This window comes from Lissotriton vulgaris, chromosome 9 (assembly GCF_964263255.1).
Source record: "Lissotriton vulgaris chromosome 9, aLisVul1.2, whole genome shotgun sequence".
Lineage (NCBI taxonomy): Eukaryota > Metazoa > Chordata > Amphibia > Caudata > Salamandridae > Lissotriton > Lissotriton vulgaris.
Genome location: NC_141697.1, coordinates 340,513,020 through 340,534,114, shown reverse-complemented (window position 1 = coordinate 340,534,114; position 21,095 = coordinate 340,513,020). Strand labels below are relative to the sequence as shown.

At 52.1% G+C, this 21,095-nt stretch overlaps 1 protein-coding gene across 2 annotated transcripts in view; it reads left to right on the top strand.

The window, feature by feature from the left end:
* Positions 1 to 21,095, top strand: part of ATXN3 (ataxin 3) — a 357,787-nt gene that overhangs the window by 120,097 nt on the left and 216,595 nt on the right. For both annotated transcript variants that reach the window (XM_086937684.1, XM_086937683.1), the window contains exon 3: positions 13,764 to 13,808. In XM_086937684.1, coding sequence (XP_086793810.1) covers positions 13,764 to 13,808 — 45 coding nt within the window. The remainder of the gene's footprint in view (positions 1 to 13,763; positions 13,809 to 21,095) is intronic.

The window sequence follows — 21,095 nt, the reverse complement described above, 5'->3', positions numbered from 1 at the left end:
CTCTGGCCGCAAGCTTTGCACATTACTATAGGGGTCAGTACGCCTCCCAGGAGGCTCTTGCTCCCGCCGCCATCGCCGACTATCTTGCCTCGGTCCCCCCGGCTGCGGTGTCAGATGAGGTGCGGGACGCTCTTGACCTCCCCCTGACGGCGGAGGAACTTGGAGACGCGCTAGGTCAATTGAATGTGGGCAAAGCGCCTGGACCAAGCGGCTTCCCCAGTGAGTTCTATCGAAAATTCCATCTGCAGCTAGGGCCGCATTACTTGCGTGCATTGGAGGCAGCGCGTGGGCAGGGCCGCCTCCCGCCGGACTGGCGGCATGCTGAGATCGTTGTGTTCCAGAAGCCGGGGCGACCCCCGGACCGCCACGACTCCTACCGACCTATCTCCCTTATTAATTTTGAGGCCAAGCTCTTGGCCAAAGCACTCGCGAACCGCCTGCTTCCACACATCACTGCCCTCGTGCATCCTGATCAAGCTGGCTTTATGCCGCGCCGGGCGACGCGGCACAACATTCGGCGGGCGCAGGCGGCGATTGATGCTATCGGTGCCTCGGAGGACCAGGCGGCGTTGTTGCTGGCCGACATAGACAGCGCCTTTGACTCAGTCAGCTGGACCTTCCTGTTCACTCTTCTACCGCTGTTGAACCTTGGCCCGACTTTCATCTCCTACGTCCGCTTGCTCTACACGGAGGTTACTGCCTCGGTGCGGATATCGGGGGCGGCCTCGGCACGATTCCCGGTTACCCGAGGCACACGTCAGGGGTGTCCACTCTCTCCCTACCTATTTGCGCTGGCCATGGAGCCGCTGGCTGCTAGGGTCCGCGCTGACGCGCTGTATCGGGGCTTCGTCTGGGGCTCGGACCACACGGACCGCATTGCTTTATATGCAGACGACGTGCTCTTCTTTATGACCGGCCTCCGAGTTACTGGCCCCCGGGTTCTGGAGTTGATGCAGGGCTTCGGCCAGGCGTCGGGACTCTATCTTAACCCGCGCAAATCGACTCTCTGGGTGCTGGGTGATGGCGCGATGGACCTTCCATGGGCAGCCTCCCTTCGGATGGCAGTGGAGGGGGTGAAGTACTTGGGAGTCTTTCTCTCTGCCTCGCCTACGGTGGCATGGGGCCGGAACATTCAGCCGGTCTGGGACCGGGTCCAGCTGGACATCAAAACGTGGACACGTATGCCCCTTAACATATATATGGCCGGTCGGCCATCTTCAAAATGGTGGCCTTGCCTCGTCTTCTTTACCAGCTGCAGAACCATCCATACCCGATTGACCCGCAGTGGTTTCGCAGTGTTGACTCAGTGTTAGGCAGGTTCTTGTGGGCTGGAGGTGCCTCTAGAGTGGCGCTCCGTACGTGCTTCCTCTCTACCTACTGCGGTGGCTTGGCTACCGCGGATATGCTGTCCTACTATCAGGCCTCCCATCTCCTGGTGCTCAATGAGTGGTGGTATGGGGACCGTGGTGACCCGGCTTATGCCCTGGAGCACATTCTGATGGACGGCGCCTCTCTCCACACTCTGCTGTACTCGGCCAGGAGGAGACGGCTGCTCCCCCGCGTGACCCAGTTAGTGTTTGCCGTTTGGCGGAGGGCTCTACACCGCATGGGGTGGTGGGGCAAACTTACAGCGGAGACTCCGCTGTGGCGTAACGGCCTGCTGCCGGCGCTGGCGTCGCTGCAGGGCTTTGACGGCTGGGACACAATCGGGATTTCGTCCCTGGGGCATGTCCTCTCCGGCACCACTCTTAAATCCTTTCAGGAGCTCAGCACTGAGTTCGACATGCCCAGGTCCCAGTTCTTTCGCTACCTCCAATTCCGCCACGCCCTTACTCCTAGCCTGGTAGGGCTGGAGCAGCTCCCAGACTTCAGTCCCATAGAAGCAAAGCTGTTTATGGGTGACTTGGGTGATAAAAAAGTCTCCCAGATATACCGATCCCTGGTCACGCACTGCTCCCCCTCACTCCTGACACTGAAGGCCCTATGGGAAGCCGATGTCGGCCCCTTGGACGAAGACGATTGGCGCGAAGCCCTGGAATCCCCCCGGGGGACGGCCATTGCAGTCCGCCTCCGCTTTATACAATTTAAATATCTGCACCGAGCTTATTTTACGAGGGAGCGACTGTGGCGGGCGGGTCTGATTGCCAACCCGGAGTGTCTGCGGTGTGGTTCAGAGAGGGGCACCCTCCTTCATACTGTATGGTCTTGTGAGCGGTTGACTCGGTTTTGGGCTGGGGTTTGGGGTTGCCTGTCTGAGGTGCTGGGATGGGACTTGCCCCGTACACCCCGGTTGGGCCTTTTGCATGTGTTGGAAAACATTGGGGGCAACGTCTACAAGCGCCACCTACTGCTGTTGGGACTGGTGGTGGCAAAGAGGGACCTGGCGCAGGCCTGGAAAAGCGAACGAGCCCCTCCCCTTAGTGCATGGAAGGCAGGCCTGGACTTCATCATGGGACTGGAGCAGCCTGTTTTTGAGGCTCGGGGGTGCCCCCGCAAGCATTTCAAAATATGGAAACGGTGGGCGGACTATAGGGGCCTCCCCCTCGACCCTCCTATGGTCATGGACGATGCATTGCCTCAAGATGTGGACCCTGCACCTTAGGCCGCTGGCCGGCCCCACATATGTCCCTCTTCTATTCAGGTTGCTTAATGATCACGTGCACAGGGTTAGGGTGGGATAAGGGGTGGGCAGTAGTTGGGGATTGGGGGGAGTTCTGGGGGGTTGGTGGGTGGCTGTGTGTTCTGAATATTTTGAAAATTGCTGTATACGAGGGGTTCGATGCTATGCCATAAATGTGCCTTTTTATATTTGCTGTTGACAGTCTCCTCCTGATTGTGGAGGGCTGTGCCTGCACTTGCTTGACCCTCTAATAAAAATGGTTTTGAAAAATTTGTGTTACATAAAGTTCTTATAATACAACAAAAATTCATTTCAAACATGTCTGTATAAATGAAAGCAACAATTGTCAAAGAATGTCATAATTTAACCGGGAAGATCCCAAAATACAACGTGAAATATACTGGAGCCTACTAAATGTTAAAGAAGCAGCAAAATGGAAATGCTGGTATCCAAATCCTAGGTGAACACTGAGACGTGGGAATGATCACATTGATGTTCATGAAAAAGTAAAACTGCCAAACATGCCAAAGCTCCCAGTGCGTGAAATTAGGTGCACGAAAAGTCAAATAGAAATAATGTTGGTGAAGTTAAAGATTGAAACATGCGGATGTTAAAAAACTACACTGCGTGTTGTCAAAAGCTGAAGTTGCTCATAGCTACCTGATTCCAATGGCTAACTGAAACCAAAATAATGTCCAGTCAATTAAGTGCAAAAGCAACAACCTATGAATCGAAAAGTGCAACAGATTCAAATGCCTGACCGAACACTGTGCTATAATACGTGGTTGAAACAAAAGGTGCTCCAAACTCACCCGGCTTTCATAAGTGCCGCAAGTGTCTGTATTGAGTCCAAATCAAGTCAGCAAACGACTTGACTTGATTAGTCCAGCAGAGAAGGGCTTGCAAAAATCCAGAATCGGCTCTTTTCCCTGCTGTAGCGAGGGTAACAATCTCTGTAAAATTGTAAAAAATTTTTACTATGGTTACAAGGGAGGGCAAATAGACCAAAGACTCTCAAAATGCTCGTACTTACAGAGACAGCTGTCGACTGTGTTTTCAAAACCGTGTCCAACCACGAAATCCCGATTTGCAACTTAGTGAACCCCGCCATTAATTGAAACTGTGCGTGCAGGATGCTTAAGTAGTAGAAACTTAAATGGGACTCCCGATTTCCAAACAGAGAGCAATGTGTGGCGGCCATATTGGGAGAACAAAGATGCTCAAAAAGAGCTAATGTATCAACCCGCGTAGAAACATAATGAGACATTTCAAACGAACAATGAGAAATCAAGACTGAGAGTTATCCAACTAGACCCTGACCTAAAAGGTCAATGTGAACGTCGTGTGCACAAGAGAAATTAAAGCTAAAAATGTTAGGACAAAAAATGTGTGCACATGTCCGCAGTGAGTAAGTGAGGAGCTTACAAAAATAGAAGTGGTGTAACATGCAAAAAGGGAAGATGTTGACATCCGATAGTCTCAACATGTGACTGATGGAGGACACAAGTCCAATGTTACATTGACAAATGGTTCATATTATGAGGTGTACATGGTAAATAATACATGAATTTACAATTAATGCAATATCACATTTTCACATTGATGATACTACAGTTTCTCTTCTTATGGAATCTCAACTACTCAATTAAAATTCCTGTGTTGTCGTGCTATTATAAAACAAAATAGAATTTTTTTGGGCACATAAATGCTTGCATATCTTCAAGTGTACATAATACATGACCAATAAATGATGTCTTGGAAAGTGTACATGTTGCGATCATGCTAATGGTGAATAGAAACCACATCTCACATAATGAACGAACATAATGAAAAATCATAATCCAAATTAATGTTTGTGACAGTAAATAAGATCTTGACACCACGCAAGCCTGAACCACATTAATCTTCATGTATATCTGAAAAATGTAATGAGTTACGTGAATTAAACAATCTCGTGGCAATGGAAGTCTATATCTACGTAAGGGTGAAACAACATATTAGATAAGGACTGTACCTAAATCATGGCTCCTACTCCATAAAGACCATCCCCTGCTGACTAATGGAGACTAAATAAGATGAAAGTCTAAAGAACATACTGTAAATTGCCAGTCACCTAGTTGTTGGAGACAGCTGTGAGAGATAATGATAGATAACAGCTGTAATAATGTTCCTATAAGAAACATGCTAACTCCAGTTTGTCATTAAGGCCCTTGGGGCTCGTGGTATCCAGGTATCGAATCCAAAATGTTTCCCTCTGGGTAATATATTTTGTCATGTCTCTGCCACAATGTTCTTATCTGATTTAAATCAACTTTGTACGCACGGACACAAAGCAGTATATTATTAAGGAGACCTTTTGTTGATGATTCAAGTGTCATCGTTCCTTGGATTAATATGGTTTTTGGAAGAATTGTTAATTGATGCATATTATTGCTTTTCTATGTTTTGTCTTCATACGTAGTTTTTCTGTTCACGAGGTGTTAATGGATTTTAGATGAATTGTTTACACACACTCATGTAGGAGTGTTTCAGGTAGTGCACTTCCTGTCTACAACATTATGCTCTAGAATACTTGTTCTTTTCTTAAAAATTGAAGAATGGCATGAGCAGTAGTCATCCACCATTTTGTTTTATTTATTGATGTATTTTTCTAAAGGTAGAGCTACAGCCTACTGAATAAATACACATCATGAAGGAGGAAGTAAGTGGAAGAGTATTCTAAGCTGGCAATCTGAGGAGACACCTCACAAACTTCAAATGGCCCTGATTCCACCTACTTCTGCTAGGCCGAAGCAAGGCATAATTTTGAGCAAGGTTTAATTCCCCAACCACCACACAAGCTCCCAAAGGCAGATTAGCTCCAGTAAGGTGAGAGCCCTGTTAGGGTCATGACTCACTAGCCAGACTGGCACCTTGCACATGTGAGGTTGAGATGAATCTCTTGGCAAATTGCTGCCCTGACATCTCAAGAGCCAATTGGCCTGCCTGTTACCCTGCTGCCTTCCCCCCTCCATGTGAGACCCCATGCATCTGTTAGATCACAGAGACTCCTGTTAGTTTTAGTTCATATGATGGAGAATCGTTCTGATATTCTAGAATTTCTTAGAGTACCTGTTAGAAGGCGATCTCAGGGGGGCAGGAAGTGTACCTGACCACCCTGGGACCCACCTCCCTAGGTACGAAGACGAGAACTGGCGGGAGACTTCTCAGGGGGAGAGTCTCGAATCTAGGATCTTACACACCACACAAGCACCACACGACAAAGAGACACCACACCGTAGCTTCTTAAGAACGTTTCTTTATCTCGTGATTCAAGGGATCTTTATGATCAGAGAAAGCAGGTAGTGCAAGAGCTCAAGAGTCTCGGTCAGGTTGGGGTAGCGGGACAGTCTTATGGGATCAGTGTCAATATCGTTGTGTATCCGACGCACAGCTCTCAAACCTTGAGCCGGGGGATACAGGCGATCTTTCAGGGTCCAGCCGGACCAGGAGAGTCAAGGAGCCGCGAGTCACTCCGCAGGGCTCAAGCAAGATGTTGGAGGTCTTACGATCTTCAGGGGAGTCGCGAGTCACTCAGCAGGGCTCAGGTGTTCCAAAGTTGCAGGGGAGCCGCGAGTCACTCAGCAGGGTTCAAGCACGATGTCGGAGGTCTTACGATCTTCAGGGGAGCCGCGAGTCACTCAGCAGGGCTCAGGTGTTCCAAGGTTGCAAAGGAGCCGCGAGTCACTCAGCAGGGCTCAGGTGGTTCCAGCAGAAGTCCTTCTCTGCCAAACGAGCCCGACCACGTCAGCAGGGCTCTCGTCGTTCCAGAATCGAATATCTCGATAGCATCCCCAGTTATAGGACTGCTCCTCTTTGATCTCCGGAGTTCTGGTCTGCAGGGGTCTTGGCACCTGGGGGGGCCGCTTGTTGGGGTTTCCTGCCTCGCTCCCTTTGATCCATTCAGGTCTGGTTCGGGAGGAGTCCCAGACACACAGCAGGCGTGGAGCCAGCCCTCCGGGTGGCCGCAGGGGCGATCAAAACCCACTTCTCGAGGAGAGGTCGGAGGTGTGAAGGATACTGCTCCTCCCTCTCTCACTCTCGGGGAGCGCTCTGTCCTCCCGCCAGGGTGGAACCTCTCGGCCTAGGCCGTGCTGGCTCGGGCAGCCATCTTAGGTGCCGGAAAGTGGGCGCACAGGGCCTACGGGCCGGGAAGGAGGAGGACCGGGCTGGGAAGCCCGGGAATGGTCATGACTAACATGTAGGGAAGGGTTGGCTACGCCAGGGGACTCGGGGGTCTGTGGGGGTGTAAGCTTGGGAGGGTGTTGCTACGGGTCACGGAGGACCACACCACGAGGCCGGGTCTAACATGCGTCCCCCCCCCCCCCAGCTGAAAGTCGGGGAGAACTACCCATCCTCTTGGGGATTCTCTTCGCTGAGGAGGAAGAACCTGGAGAGGCCGTCAGCGTTGGCATGGTTGGTACCAGGGCGATGCTCTACAGTGAAATCCATCCCCTGGAGGGATATCGACCATCGCAGCAGTTTGGGGTTCTCGCCCTGCATCTGCATCAGCTACCGCAATGGTCGATGATCCGTCTGGACTCGGAAATGGGTTCCGAACAAGTAGGGCCGTAACTTCTTTAAGGCCCAGACTACGGTGAACGCTTCTCGTTCGGTGATGCTCCACCTCTGCTCTCTGGGGAGTAGCCTCCGGCTAATGAAGACCTTCCTCATTCAGTTGGGATAGTACGGCCCCAATGCCGTGTTCCGAAGTATCAGTCTGCACCACAAACTCCTTGGAGTAGTCAGGTGCTTGTAGCACGGGGGCAGTACACATGGCTCTCTTGAGGGCGTCGAATGCCTCTTGACAGGCAGGGGTCCACTGCACTTTCTGGGGCTGCTTTTTGGACGTTAGCTCTGTGAGGGGACCTACGAGGCTGCTGTACCCTCGGATGAACCTCCGGTAGTAACCGGTGAGGCCCAGAAAGGCCCGGACCTCTGTTAGGGTGGTGGGGGGTTCCCAGGCTTGGATGGCGTCGATTTTAGGTTGCAGAGGGGCGACATGCCCACTTCCGACCTGGTGCCCCAGGTAGACCACCGATCCTTGCCCGATTTGGCATTTGCTGGCTTTCACTGTGAGGTTTTCCTGGCGCAGGGCCATCAACACTCTCCGGAGGTGCCGGAGGTGCTCGTTCCATTCTGAACTGAAAACCGCGATATCGTCCAGATATGCGGCACTGAACTCTTCCAGCCAGGCCAGGACTTTGTTTACTAGTCTCTGAAAAGTGGCCGGGGTGTTTTTCATCCCAAAGGGCATCACGCGAAAGCGATAATGCCCGTCCGGGGTGGAGAAGGCGGACCGCTCCTTGGCTCCCTCTTTGAGCGCAATTTGCCAGTATCCGCAGGTCAAGTCAAAGGTGCTGAGGAAATAAGCAGACCCGAGACGGTCAATGAGCTCATCTGCGCGGGGAATGGGGTGAGCGTCGGCTCGGGTGACTGCATTGAGCTCCCGGTAGTCCACGCAGAACCTCAGTTCAGGGGCGACACCAGGGGCAGCGGCTTTCGGGACCAGCACCACTGGGCTGGCCCAGGGGCTGTCTGAGGGTTCGACCACCCCAAGGACAACATCTTCGAGACCTCAGCCTGGATGCAGGACCGGACTCGATCGGGGACTCGGTAGGCTCTGTGTCGTACCGGCGGGCTGTCTCCGGTGTCCATGTCTTGGACACACCAGTCGGTGACCTTGGGGACGAGAGAGAACAGGTCTGAGAACTGCCCCAAGAGCTGGCGGCAGTCTTCGCTTTGTTGGGGAGTGAGGGAGGGAGAGAGGTTCACTCCTTCCACAGAGCCATCTTTCTCTTTGGTGCACAGGAGATCAGGGAGAGGCTTTGTTTCCTCTTCCGCCCCGTCATCTGTGGCCAGTAGCAGGCTCAACTCCATCTGCACGAAGTGAGGCTTGAGGCGGTTCACGTGCAGGACTCGCAGGGGGTTCTGGGGGGACTGGACGTCCACCAAGTATGTGACTTGGCTTTTCCGCTCGATCACCTTGAAGGGCCCTGTCCACTTATCTTGAAGGGCGCACAGCTTTACTGGCGCCATGACCCATACCTGCTGGCCCGGCTGGAACTCGACCAGAGTAGCATTCTGGTCGTACCAGCGCTTCATTTCTTCCTGGCTCGCCTCCAGGTTGGCCTCGGCCAGTTCTCGGAACTTCCTAGTCTGATTTCGGAGGGTCAGAATGTACCGGAACACCTCCTGAGGAGGGTCTCGGGGTGCCGTCTCCCAACCCTCTCAGACCAGGCTTAGGGGCCCCCGGACAGGGTGTCTGTACAGTAATTTAAACGGGCTGAACCCCAAGGATTTCTGGGGGACTTCCCGGTAGGCGAACAAGAGGCAGGGGAGCAGGACGTCCCACTTACGCCGGAGGGGCTCCTCTAGGCCCATGATCATCCCTTTTAGAGTCCGGTTGAACCGCTCTACTAGGCCATTTCCTTGGGGGTGGTAAGAAGTGGTGAATCGATAGGACACTCCACATTGCTGCCAAAGGGATGTCATGTACCGGGAGATAAAGTTCGTCCCGCGGTCGCTCACGACCTCTCGGGGAAATCCTACACGGGAAAAGATTCCCATCAGCGCCCGGCCCACCACGGGGGCCGTGACGGTGCGTAGGGGATGGCTTCTGGGTATTGAGTGGCATGGTTCACTAGGACGAGGATGAAGCGGTGACCTTGAGATGTCTTGGGGTCCAGTGGCCCCACAATGTCAATTCTGACCCGTTCAAAGGGGGTACTGATGACGGGGAATGGTTGGAGGGGAGCCTTGCGCTTTCCTCCGCTTTTTCCACTAGCCTGGCACGTGGGACAGGACTTGCAGTGGGCCTCTACGTCCGTTTTCATCTTGGGCCAATAGAAGTGCGTGACCAGGCGGCTATACGTTTTGTCTTGGCCCAAGTGGCCTGCGAGGGGTACATCGTGGGCCAAGCCCAGGAGGAAGTCGCGTAGGGGTACCACCAGCACCCGGGCTGACCCTAGCTCCGCTGACTTTTGCTGGCTGTAAAGGAGGTCATTCTCCCAGTACAGCCAGTGCGTTCCCGATTGGTCGCCCGCCGCCTGGGTTTCGGCCTGTTTCCGGGGCCTGATCAGGGAAGGACAGGTAGCTTGTTCCCGGCAGAACTCCTCTCGGGAGGGGCCCCCCTCCTGGCGCCACTGTGCCAATTCGGGCAGATCACCCAGCTCGGTGATCTGTGCGGGGTCTGGGTGTATGGCTTCGTCGTTAGCGACATCCTCTCCTCGTGGGGCGAGGTCGGGGACTTCGGTCGGATCGACCCAGTCGCCATCCACTGGGGGAAGGCTGACTGGGTCGTCCTCGATTTCTCTGTCGGGGGGCATTCGGGCTGCCATAGATCGGGTGGTGGCGCACACCCATTCGGGAAGACCCATCATCCCGAGGTGGGTGCGGCGCTCGACCTGCTTCCATGGAGAACTTTCCAGGTCGTTCCCCAGGAGGCAGTCAACAGGTTGGGAGGTCCGTACTGCTACTTTTAATTTACCTGCTACTACTTCCCATTCAAATGGTATCAGGGCTACCTTACACAAGATCTCCGTGTTATCTGCTGAAATTACAGGGCACAGGACATTGGGGAGGATCTGGTCTTCTCGTACTAAATGGCTAAGGACACCTGTGATGCTGGCTCCGGTGTCACCGAGGACCTCCACTCGGTGGCCATTCACTATTACTGACTGGCGGTGCTTCTTGGTGTTGGGGGGCAGGGCGCTCCCGGGGACCATCTCTCTATCTCCCAGGGATACTAGGGCCATGGCAGCAGGTTCCCATTCCTCGGTGTCCTCAAACTCTTCCCCTAGAGCTACATTCGCTATCTGCCTAGCCGGGGGGTGGTGGTAGGGATACGTGGGGCCATGGGACACGGGATCACTGGCGTAGTGACCGGGCTTCTGACATCTAAAACATGTGATGGTCACATTGTGCGGCCTCCCCGGGGGACCGGCAGTGGCGGGTGGAGGTGCGGGGAAATTAGGCTGAGTATTTCTAGGGGGCCTACGCTGGGGACCAGACTGGGCGTCCCTGGGTCCTCCTTGGTTTCCCCCTCCTCTCTGGCAGGGTGGTCCTTGATTGGTGCGGGGAGAATCCCCTATGGGGCCCCTGGAGACCCAGGTGTTCACCCAGCGATCTGCCTCGACGGCCAGCTTCCTCGGATCTGCGAGCTTGCTGTCGAGCAGATGCTGGCGGAGTTCCACAAAACAATTCGTGGACAAATGTTCCCATAGCATGAGGTCCGTTAGTTCTTCCATGGTGGTCACTTTGCTGCCCTTGACCCATCCTTCGAATGCTCTGCTAAAAAAGTTTACGTACTCTACCCAGGTGGTGCCAGGAATCTTTTTGCAGTCCCGGAACCGCTGGCGGTACATTTCTGGGGTGAGGCCGTATCTCGTCAGGAGGGCCTCCTTCATGTAGCTGTAGGAAGTCTGCTCGGAGGACGGTAGATAGAGCAGGGTGTCTCTCCCCTCGCTCAGGAATCGACCCCCACAATCCGGCCCCCCAAGCCTTCTGTGGGACTCGGTGGGAGGTCATGGCAACTTCGTAGGCATTGAACCATTGCTGGATGTTGTCATTTTTGTAATACTCCTTGACCACATCCTTGGGGATGTGGACCTTCGGCTCGGCCGGGGGACGGTCTCTCGGTTCCCCAGGGGCCAGTTCTCTTCGTTCCTCGCGTTGAGTTCGAGCTCCTTCAAGCTTTGCTCATGTTCCAGCTGAAGTCTCCTCCCTTCATGCTCCCGCTGGAGTTTCTTCTCTTCTAGTTCTCCTTGTACCTTCATTTGCTCGACCGCAAGTTTATTTTCTGCTAATTTTATTTCGCCTTCGATCTTTAGTTTTGCCATCTCGAGCTCATGGTGGCGACTTCTTTCTCGATCCGCAAGCGCTTCCGGGGATAGGCCCCCGTCTGGTACAGTGCTTTGTACCGGGCTGCTGCCGTTTTCTGTCTGAGGGAGTCCCGGTCTGTCTGGCTGCGACGCCGCTCCTTCTGTGCGGGGGCCTCCGGACTCCACCCAAGTTTTTAATGCTTTCTGCATGTCTTCTTTTGTGTGGAGGCCAGTGGTAGCGATTCTTAGTTCTTTGCAGAATTCCCTTAGTTCTTTGTGCGTGTACTCCTCTAGTTGTTCTACACGGAAAGCCGTACTTGCATCAGCTTCAATGACACTCATGGTGGTTTCTTCTGTTGTCTTTGCTTGGTAGTGCGTTAGTCGTGTACTGTACGATCTCTGGATTGCGGCTCGTATCCCGTTGCTTGCCACCAATGTTAGAAGGCGATCTCAGGGGGGGGGGCAGAAAGTGTACCTGACCACCCTGGGACCCACCTCCCTAGGTACGAAGACGAGCACTGGCGGGAGAGTCTTGAATCTAGGATCGTACACACCACACGACAAAGAGACACCACACCGTAGCTTCTTAAGAACGTTTCTTTATCTCGTGATTCAAGGGATCTTTATGATCAGAGAAAGCAGGTAGTACAAGCAGAGCAAGAGCTCAAGAGTCTCGGTCAGGTTAGGGGTAGCGGGACAGTCTTATGGGATCAGTGTCAATATCGTTGCGTATCCGACGCACAGCTCTCAATCCTCGAGCCGGGGGATACTGGGCGATCTTTCAGGGTCCAGCCAGACCAGGAGAGTCCAGGAGCCTCGAGTCACTCAGCAGGGCTCAAGCAAGATGTCGGAGGTCTTACGATCTTCAGGGGAGCCGCGAGTCACTCAGCAGGGCTCAGGTGGTTCCAGCAGAAGTCCTTCTCTGCCAAACAAGCTGCGACCACGTCAGCAGGGCTCTCGGCGTTCCAGAATCGAATCTCTCGATAGTCCCGGAGCATCCCCAGTTATAGGACTGCTCCTCTTTGATCTCCGGAGTTCTGGTCTGCAGGGGACTTGGCACCTGGGGGGGCCGCTTGTTGGGGTTTCCTGCCAAGCGGCCCTTCGATCCATTCAGGTCTGGTCCGGGTGGCCGGAGGGGCGATCGAAACCCACTTCTCGAGGAGAGGTTGGAGGTTTTAAGGATACTGCTCCTCCCTCTCTCACTCACGGGGAGCGCTCTGTCCTCCCGCCAGGGTGGCGCCTCTCGGCTTAGGCCGCGCTGGCTCGGGCGGCCATCTTGGGTGCCGGAAAGTGGGCACACAGGGCCTACGGGCCAGGAAGATGGAGGCACGGGCTGGGAAGCCCGGGAATGGTCATGACTAACATGTAGGGAAGGGTTGGCTAGGCCAGGGGACTCAGGGGTCTGTGGGGGTGTAAGCTCGGGAGGGTGTTGCTACGGGTCAGGGAGGACCACGCCATGAGGCCGGGTCTAACAGTACCGCTCCCACTTTCTTTGTTACTAGCAAATAACATTTCAGGTTGGAAAAAGGCAATGTGGTGACGGACACTTACGCTGCATCCATTGTTAAGCTACAACAGCAGCAAGACTGTAATTTGTTGGCTCGCATTGTGTTCAATATATGATTAAATAAATCAAACATACGGGTCTAATGTTTTCACACTACACACGTACACTGAATAGACACAAACAAACATAAAATGCACTTTACACACAACATGCCTTACCTCGGTTTCAGGCAATTGATTGCATGCTATATTGTGCCATGTAGTATTGCACATGCTGTATGGTCTACAGCAATGCAGCAGCACAAAAGAGGCCATGCCAGGATCAGAAGTATGCAATACAAATACCATTTGCTTAACTTTGGTATATAACATCTACTGCAGTGATTATACACTCTCCTCTAGTTTGATGTAAGTTAGTTTCCCAAGGAGTGCAGTATTTGAAGGTAAAGCATTCCTAAAGGTGTATTTTATGATCACATCCATTTCAAAGTCTTCCTTTCTGCTTTTGTGGTATGTCTTTCTATGCTTAAAACCAGGTCTTGCTTTCAGTAGTATTCACTTCACATATGTAACCAAGCATTACCTTCAAATTTACCTATAGTTCCTACCATTTCAAGTGTCCACAGACATTCAGACCAAAGTTTTTGCACGGTGCTTAAACGAAACAGTGCGTAAATGCCTACACAAGTCTGTCTGGAAGCAATTTGTACCATATACCAATTAATATAATTGAAGTAACCTAATGTGTTTTGATGATGTTTTTTTCTTTTAAACAGCAACCGTCTGGAAATATGGATGATAGTGGCTTCTTCTCTATTCAGGTGAGCTAAATGACATTGTTATTTTTTATAAGTCATTGTAATCCCACTTGTAATATATTTTGCACGCTCATCTGAACATTTGGAGTAAGGCAGAAAATCAGATGTACCAGAATAAAGTACTCGCTTGCTAGGTCTCTCCTGAGACCGCTTCTGCAGTGTCGCTAACAAGACATTTTGTTTACTTATAGGGGCCTTAGAGCCCGCCCATTGCTTACCATTGTTTGGCTTCGTTGCCACTCCCATTTCGTCCGCTTTGGTCAGTGTGTCCTGGCTTCAGTTTCTCTGTGTTTTTGTACTTCCCTTAGATCTCTGCCTTTACCAATGCCCTTCAACTGCTCTGCTTTTTTTTTTTAAAAACAGATTTTATTGGTTGCATGGTAGAAACATATCAAGTAACATGCAAGCATTGGCAATCAAACAGTTGAAACAAACAAAGAAATGCAAGGTTGCACAAACCCCCCTCCCTCCCGCCACCCACCCTCAACCCCCCGCGCGCGCCGCTGTCTACTCCGCCCGTGTTGTGCTTGGAACATGGTACACCTGCCAAACGTGCCACAGTGTCCGCCCATATAACAGGCTGTCGGGCTGTTAAGTGAGCTGTAAGACATCTTCCTCTAGAGGCGGTTCCAGGTCCAGGCCCCGATAGTCCGCCCACCGCTTCCATATTCTGTAATGCTTGAGCGGGCACCCCCTTGCTACATAAACTGGCTGTTCCAGGCCCATGCAAAAGCCCATCCCATTCTGCCAAGCTACGAGTGACTGGGCTCGGGACGCCTTCCAAGATCTTGCAATGTCCCTTTTGGGCAGGGTTAGTCCCAACAGTAGTAAATGACGCTTATACCGGTTGCCCCCCACTCCAGCAGCACGTGAAGAAGGGCAAATTTGGGATCTTTCTGAAGCTCCCAGGCCAGGACCTCATTCAAACGACCTTCTTGTCTCAAAGATGTAAAGCGCTCTGATACCCCTGGGTCCAGCCAGCGCTATATAAAACCTCTAAATAAATAAACTACTAAATACTCTATCCCAGAACCGCTGTAGAACCCTGCAATCCCATACTGTATGCAGCAGCGTGCCCACTTCTGATCCGCACCTAAGGTAATCTGGGGATGCTATCAATCCCGCCCTCCACAAACGCTGTCTAGTGTAGTACGTACGATGAAGGTACCTGAATTGTATCAGTCGCAAGCGCGTGGAAATGGCTGCTCCCCTGGGCCCCTCCAGTGCCTCCACTCAATCCTCCTCGTCTAGCTCCCCAACATCCCGCTCCCACTTGGTCCTGAGTTGGGCAAGGTCTGTGGAGCTGTGGCGCACCAAGGTTTGATAGATGCGGGATATCTTTTTGTCTGGTGGTTCTCCCATGAAGATCTTGGCCTCGATGGGACTGAATTCCGGTACGTCTTCCACTCCCTGAAGATACGGGGTAACAGCATGCCGGAATTGGAGGTATTTATAAAATTGGGTACGTGGCATTTCTAATTCCTCCCGCAGAGTGTCAAATGACTTGAGCACACCCCCAGACATGACATCACCTAATGTAGAGATGCCTATCGCGCCCCAACTCCGGAAGCCCACTAGGGCCGCGAGCGGAGGCAATCTACCATTCTGCCACAATGGGGTTTCTAATGTTAGGACATTCCACCAGCCCACCCTACGCAGGGCCTGCCGCCAAACCTGAAAGACCACCTGCGTGACGGATGGTAGGGATCCCCGAAGAGATGCCGAGTATAATAGTGTGTGTAAGGAGGCAGAGCCCATCGGGGCTCATTCCACCGCATATGCGGGGTCTCCCCTGTCCGCATACCTCCAATCGTTCAGTACTAGGAGGTGGGATGCCTGATAGTATGACAGGACGTCCGACGTGGCAAGCCCTCCTGTATAAGTGGAGCGAAAGCAAGTCCGCAATGCGCCCCTCTCCCACAGAAAGCCACTCCATGCCGCGTTTTGGCGCCAAAACCAAGCTTGTGGGACTAACGCCGGATGATTCTGCAATTGATATAGTAAGCGCGGGAGCGCCACCTTCTTAAAAATGGCAGATCTACCCTGAATGGAGAGCGGCATCCTGGCCCATGCCTTGAGATCTTCCCAGGTGCGCTTCCACACCGGGGCAATATTACGCTCCAGGGCTACGGACGCATCCTCCGTGAGGTAAACCCCCAAATATCTCACTCCATCTGCGGCCACCTGAATCCCGTGGATCCACTCTCCAATTGGCTGCGGACCCCCCCAGAGTCCAGAGGGTGGACTTCCCGGGGTTCATATAGAGATCCGAGGTTTCGCCAAAGATTTGTAGGATTCGCAGAATGCGAGGCCCCAAGCGTTCCAGGTCGGTGAGAAAAAACAGCACATAATCTGCGTATTGGGCTATCCTATCCGCCACATCAGTCGAACACTGGAAACCCTTTAGTTGGGCGTCGATCCGCACCCACGCCGCAAGGGGTTCCATTGCGAGTGCGAATAGGTAAGGGGAGAGGGGGCAACCCTGTCTCGTTCCCCGCTGGATACCGAAAGAGCGGGATATTCCTCCGCCCACTCGCACCGCTGCCGTTAGGTCCGTCTATAGTAGCCGTACATAAGCCAGGAATCGGGGGCCTAGGATCAGACGGCCCAATAGGGCAAATAAATACGTCCAGCTCAGAGAGTCGAACGCCCTATCCATGTCCGCCAATAGCCGCGCAGCCCGTTCTCCCAAACGCCGCCTGGCCGAAATCGCAACCTGAGCTCGCCTGATATTATGCCGAGTGGCACGCTGAGGCATAAAGCCGGCTTAGTCCGGGTGAACCAATTCCGTGATGTGGGGCTTGAGTCTATTAGCGAGGGCCTTTGCTAGTATCTTGGCCTCGGTATTGAGCAACGAGATTGGACGATAGGACTCTTGTCTCTCCGGGGGGCGCCCCGGCTTCAAGAAGACAACTACCTCCGCATGTCTCCAATCCGGGGGCAGCGTACCACTCTCACATGCCTCCTCAATGACCGGCCGGAAGTGGGGTGTCAACTGCGTCGCATATTGTCTAAAGAATTCGCTCGGGAACCCATTCGGACCGGGCGCCTTGCCTGAGTTCAGTTCGCCCAGGGCCGTGGCCAGTTCGTCGTCCGTCAGTGGCCGGTCTAATGCATCACGAACCTCATCCGAGACGGCCCTCGGCGGAAGGTCATCTATGAATCGCTGCACCATTTCGGCATCCAGGCACTCCCGGGGCGCATATAGGGTCTCATAATATGAGGCAAAGCTACCCGCAATCGCACTGGGCTCCAACAGCGGCTCCCCATCCGGGGTGACTATCTGGGGCAGTGGCTGGGCATGCATGATGCCCTGACACAGGCGATGAAGCATTTTGCAAGACTTGTCGCCCCACTGGTATATGCGGCTACGTGTGGCAAGCCAGGCCTGAGGGGCCTCATCCAACAGAATCGATGTGTATTGCTGTTGCGCCAACACCAGCTGACGCCTCTCCCGTCCGCCGTCCTCCCCCCGTCCCCTGCGCTCTAGGTCTTCCAATTCCGCCTCTCGCCGCACTAGGTCCCTACGATTTTCCTTCCGCGCTGCTGAGCACCAAGAGATATCAATACCCCGCATAGTGGGCTTCATTGCCTCCCACAGCACTGCCGGGGATTCCACTAAGCCCGCGTTTGTGGACAGGAAATGCGCAAATTCGCAAGTCATGTAAGCGCGATAGAAGGGCTGCATTAATTGCCAAGGCGACAGGCGCCACCTGAATGGCTGCCGGGTGCGCCCAGTGTCGACCACGACAGAGACCGGAGAGTGATCCAATAGTGCCCGTGGTAAAATCTCCGCTGACAGAAGCCTGTTGGCCATTGCCTGTGGAACAAAGATGTAGTCTAGTGGCGAGAACGAGTCTCGCGCTGAGGAAAAGTGCGTGAATTCCCTACGCGCGCCCCTTGTTTGTACCTCCAGGAGTCAACCCAATCTAACCCCATGACCATTGCTTTCAACCGAGTCGCCTGCCCCTCCCTCCCAGTCACCTCGCCAGCGCCAGCAGCGCCCCGCCATCTGTCCCACAAGACCTCCAGAACGTCGTTCCAGGTCCCCCCCCACAATGGTTAAAACAGTAGGCATGTCCACCCAAATTCTCCACCAGGGCCCATTGCAGCGGGGGAGGCGCGTGCACACTACCAATGACCACCAGCTCACCCCCAATCTCACCCTGTACGAACACATACCTGCCCTGTGCGTCTAGCCATGTGCGTCTATGAGTAAAGGGGACTTTACGATGTACCAGAAAACTGCTCTGCTTTTGGAGCTACTTTTTTCATTTAGTGAATGTACTCCATAACAGTGCTTGTGTTTGCAGGCCGTCTCCACCCTACCCCGCCGTCCATCGTTGTTGCTTGTACCTGCCCACCTCCTGCTATATGTCATTTTGCTGCCCCCTTCTACCCTCAACTGTTTGCCACTCCTGACCTCGTCCCGCTGTCCGTGTTGGCCTGCCCCAATCGACATAACAATGAAAAGTGCTTTTTTTCAACTTAATTTTATTTTTTTAGTTAAGCTGCGGTTGCATGCTCCCTCTAGCCCTCCTGCCCTGCATTGCTTGCTTGCCCCTCTCATCCAATCACAAAAAGAAATATTGACAAAGTCATGTTGTACAGCAGCATGGCAGCTGTGTAGCCTGTGTGAAAGAAAAAAAAACAGAAAAAAATGTTAGACTGTCACCGGAAACTGTGTCAAAGTACTTGTAATTTTTTTAGTTACCTACAGCCACACCGCAGGGGCACTGCTTTACTACATGGCTAAAAACAATTTGACAAAGCCAATAGGATTGTTGAGTCTGCAGCATTAATGACCTAGCAGCCTACCATAAATTCTGGTTCTTGTTTCTGATCTTTCTATATGCCTAGCTGTGGCAAAAAAAGTCTCCGTACATTAAATGATATATTCATTCAGAGTGTGCTGTTTTGCCTTCATCATTAATTAGTCTTCCTTCAGCTGTAACGAAGATGCCAAGCATTTAAGTTATAAAGTTTCTCTTAATTAAGTTGAACATTCAGTTGTAATTTGCTCAGTTCTACAATTAAAATGGCCCCATAAACCACCCTCAAAATTTTAAGTTTTATAGGAAAGCTCTTCCTTTGAATATTTGAACCATGTAATGACTGTGCTTTTGCGATATATTCTCTGTTTCATCCAGGCATTTTAGATTGAACATAATGTATGTGGGGAGTTATAAAATGTTCGCATTTTGGGAATGATGTCTTAAGTGTGAAAGGTAAACTACTACATTATCAGCACACATTTTTTTTTAAATATGATCTCTTCAGAGTGACACAGTAAATAGTGTTTTGCAGTTCTATTTTTGTTCTTAAATTTTTTGGAAGGTGGTTGTCCATCCAAATTTATGTTTTTATTTCTAGATTTAAGTTTACAGTCAACCTAATTCTTGAATCGGAAGATTATAGTTTCATTTTCTGTTTTATTAATCTCTTAGTTGAACTACTTTGTTTTTTGGAGTGTCATTTGTTCAGGCTGCCTGAAGAGATGTACAGGTGCCTAGTGATGTAAGGGTAAAGTACGCCAGGTGTAGCCTACAGTATTATTTTAGGCCACTCAGGGTTAATGCAACCATGTAGATACATGAGGCTGCAAGTTTCTAGAATACGAAGAGTTAAATATATCGAACTTTAAAAATACTGCTAGACTTGGCACAAAAGAGGAAAGAGAATATCTTGAGCAGCTTACCTTTGAGGAAAACAAGTGCTGTTGCTGACATGTCCACTTGTTCCAGCCGAGTGAGGAAAGTTAATGCAGTCTTGTGGGACTGGGTGTAGGCCGGACTCTACACCCACCTTATTTTTTTATTTTATTTTAAAGAGTTTTATATAGTGTGAACAAGACCACTAATGGGTAACAGAGCGCATTACATATTGGCAGTTCAGCGGGAGCACCATTTGGTAATCTTAACTGTTAGACGGGGACCCGGAGGGTCGGCCGAGTACAGGGGGAGAGGCCTCCGGTGATCGTACAGACAAGTAACTTCCCCCCCACAAATGGACACCACACAAGATGAGTTTGGCACACTTTATATAAGAATCTTGAGGCAAGGTGATAAACGATACAGCGGGGCCAGGATACGAGGATCCTGCCAATTCTAGTCTCTTTCGGGGAAAAGGGGTAGCAGGAAAGTCTTAGTACCGGTCCGGTACGGGGGCAGCAGGAGATGGAGCTCACAATCCTCGAGCTGGGGAGTTCGTAAGTGTAGGAGAGTAGGGTCTGCTATCCTATGGTCACCCCAATTTTTGCTTTTTGCTTCACTGGTTTTCGACTTACTGAGGCTGTGGGCCTGCTAATCAGACCCCCAGCCTGCTGTTCTCTCTCTAAATTTGTAATACATGTGCTATAGGTACATACCACAATTGGAAATGGACTCCTTGTCAGCCCCTGTACCATGCACTATAGGTGCTCAGGGCATAGGTGCCACCAAGGCCTACCAGGGGCTGAAGCATAGCTTTTGCCACCCCTGGCTGGTTCTTAAATTGACACAACTGGCTGATCACTCAGCTGGGGCAAGTGGGTGTAATCACCCCTTGCTTAGATATAGTATACCTATATCTAAACCTATATCTGGACACATATATAGCCTGTAAGCCACTCCTATGGAAGGCCTCATCAATCCTGGAGGCAGAGTGCGTGGTTTTATGTGAGTTGGTGCTCTGGCATGAGCTGAGCCTGTCTGCAGCTGTCGGGAACAACTCCCTAAGCTGATCCGGGATAACGCCATAGCATATACTCTTAAGCGCCTTATAATCCTCGCGGTTATATAGCAACTTTGGTTTGGCTTTATCAAAACATGTCGTGTAAGGTGTCATACGAATTGGAATACTACCCCCTCGCCAGTTCTGGCGACGGGGGTAGCATTCCACCCTTCTAGAGGGAGAAGACATGTTACTTTACTGAAACGCGGTTGATTTAAAATGAGCCTCAGATCCACAAAATGGATGCCCCTGCCACAGACACGGGTCTGGCCTCCTGCTGCTGACCGAAACTCGGCAGAGGAGGCCTGGACAAAGAGTTTCCTGTCACAGGGCGGTGTCAAACCACCCCAGACAGGAGATAGTGGATTGGAGTAGGGAGGTTTCAAAGAAACCAGACACTGCCTGGGGAGCACAAGGCTGCCCCTTGCAGGATCCGGCCAAACCGGTTCTGGGGCCTCCCAGCCCCTGTCCCAGCGCGGCCAGGATCAAAGGAGAGGGGTGTAACCACCCCCTTCCTGGGTCCCACCCATAGGAGGGGACCTAGCAGGATGTCCAACCCCCGAGATTCGAATAAGAGGG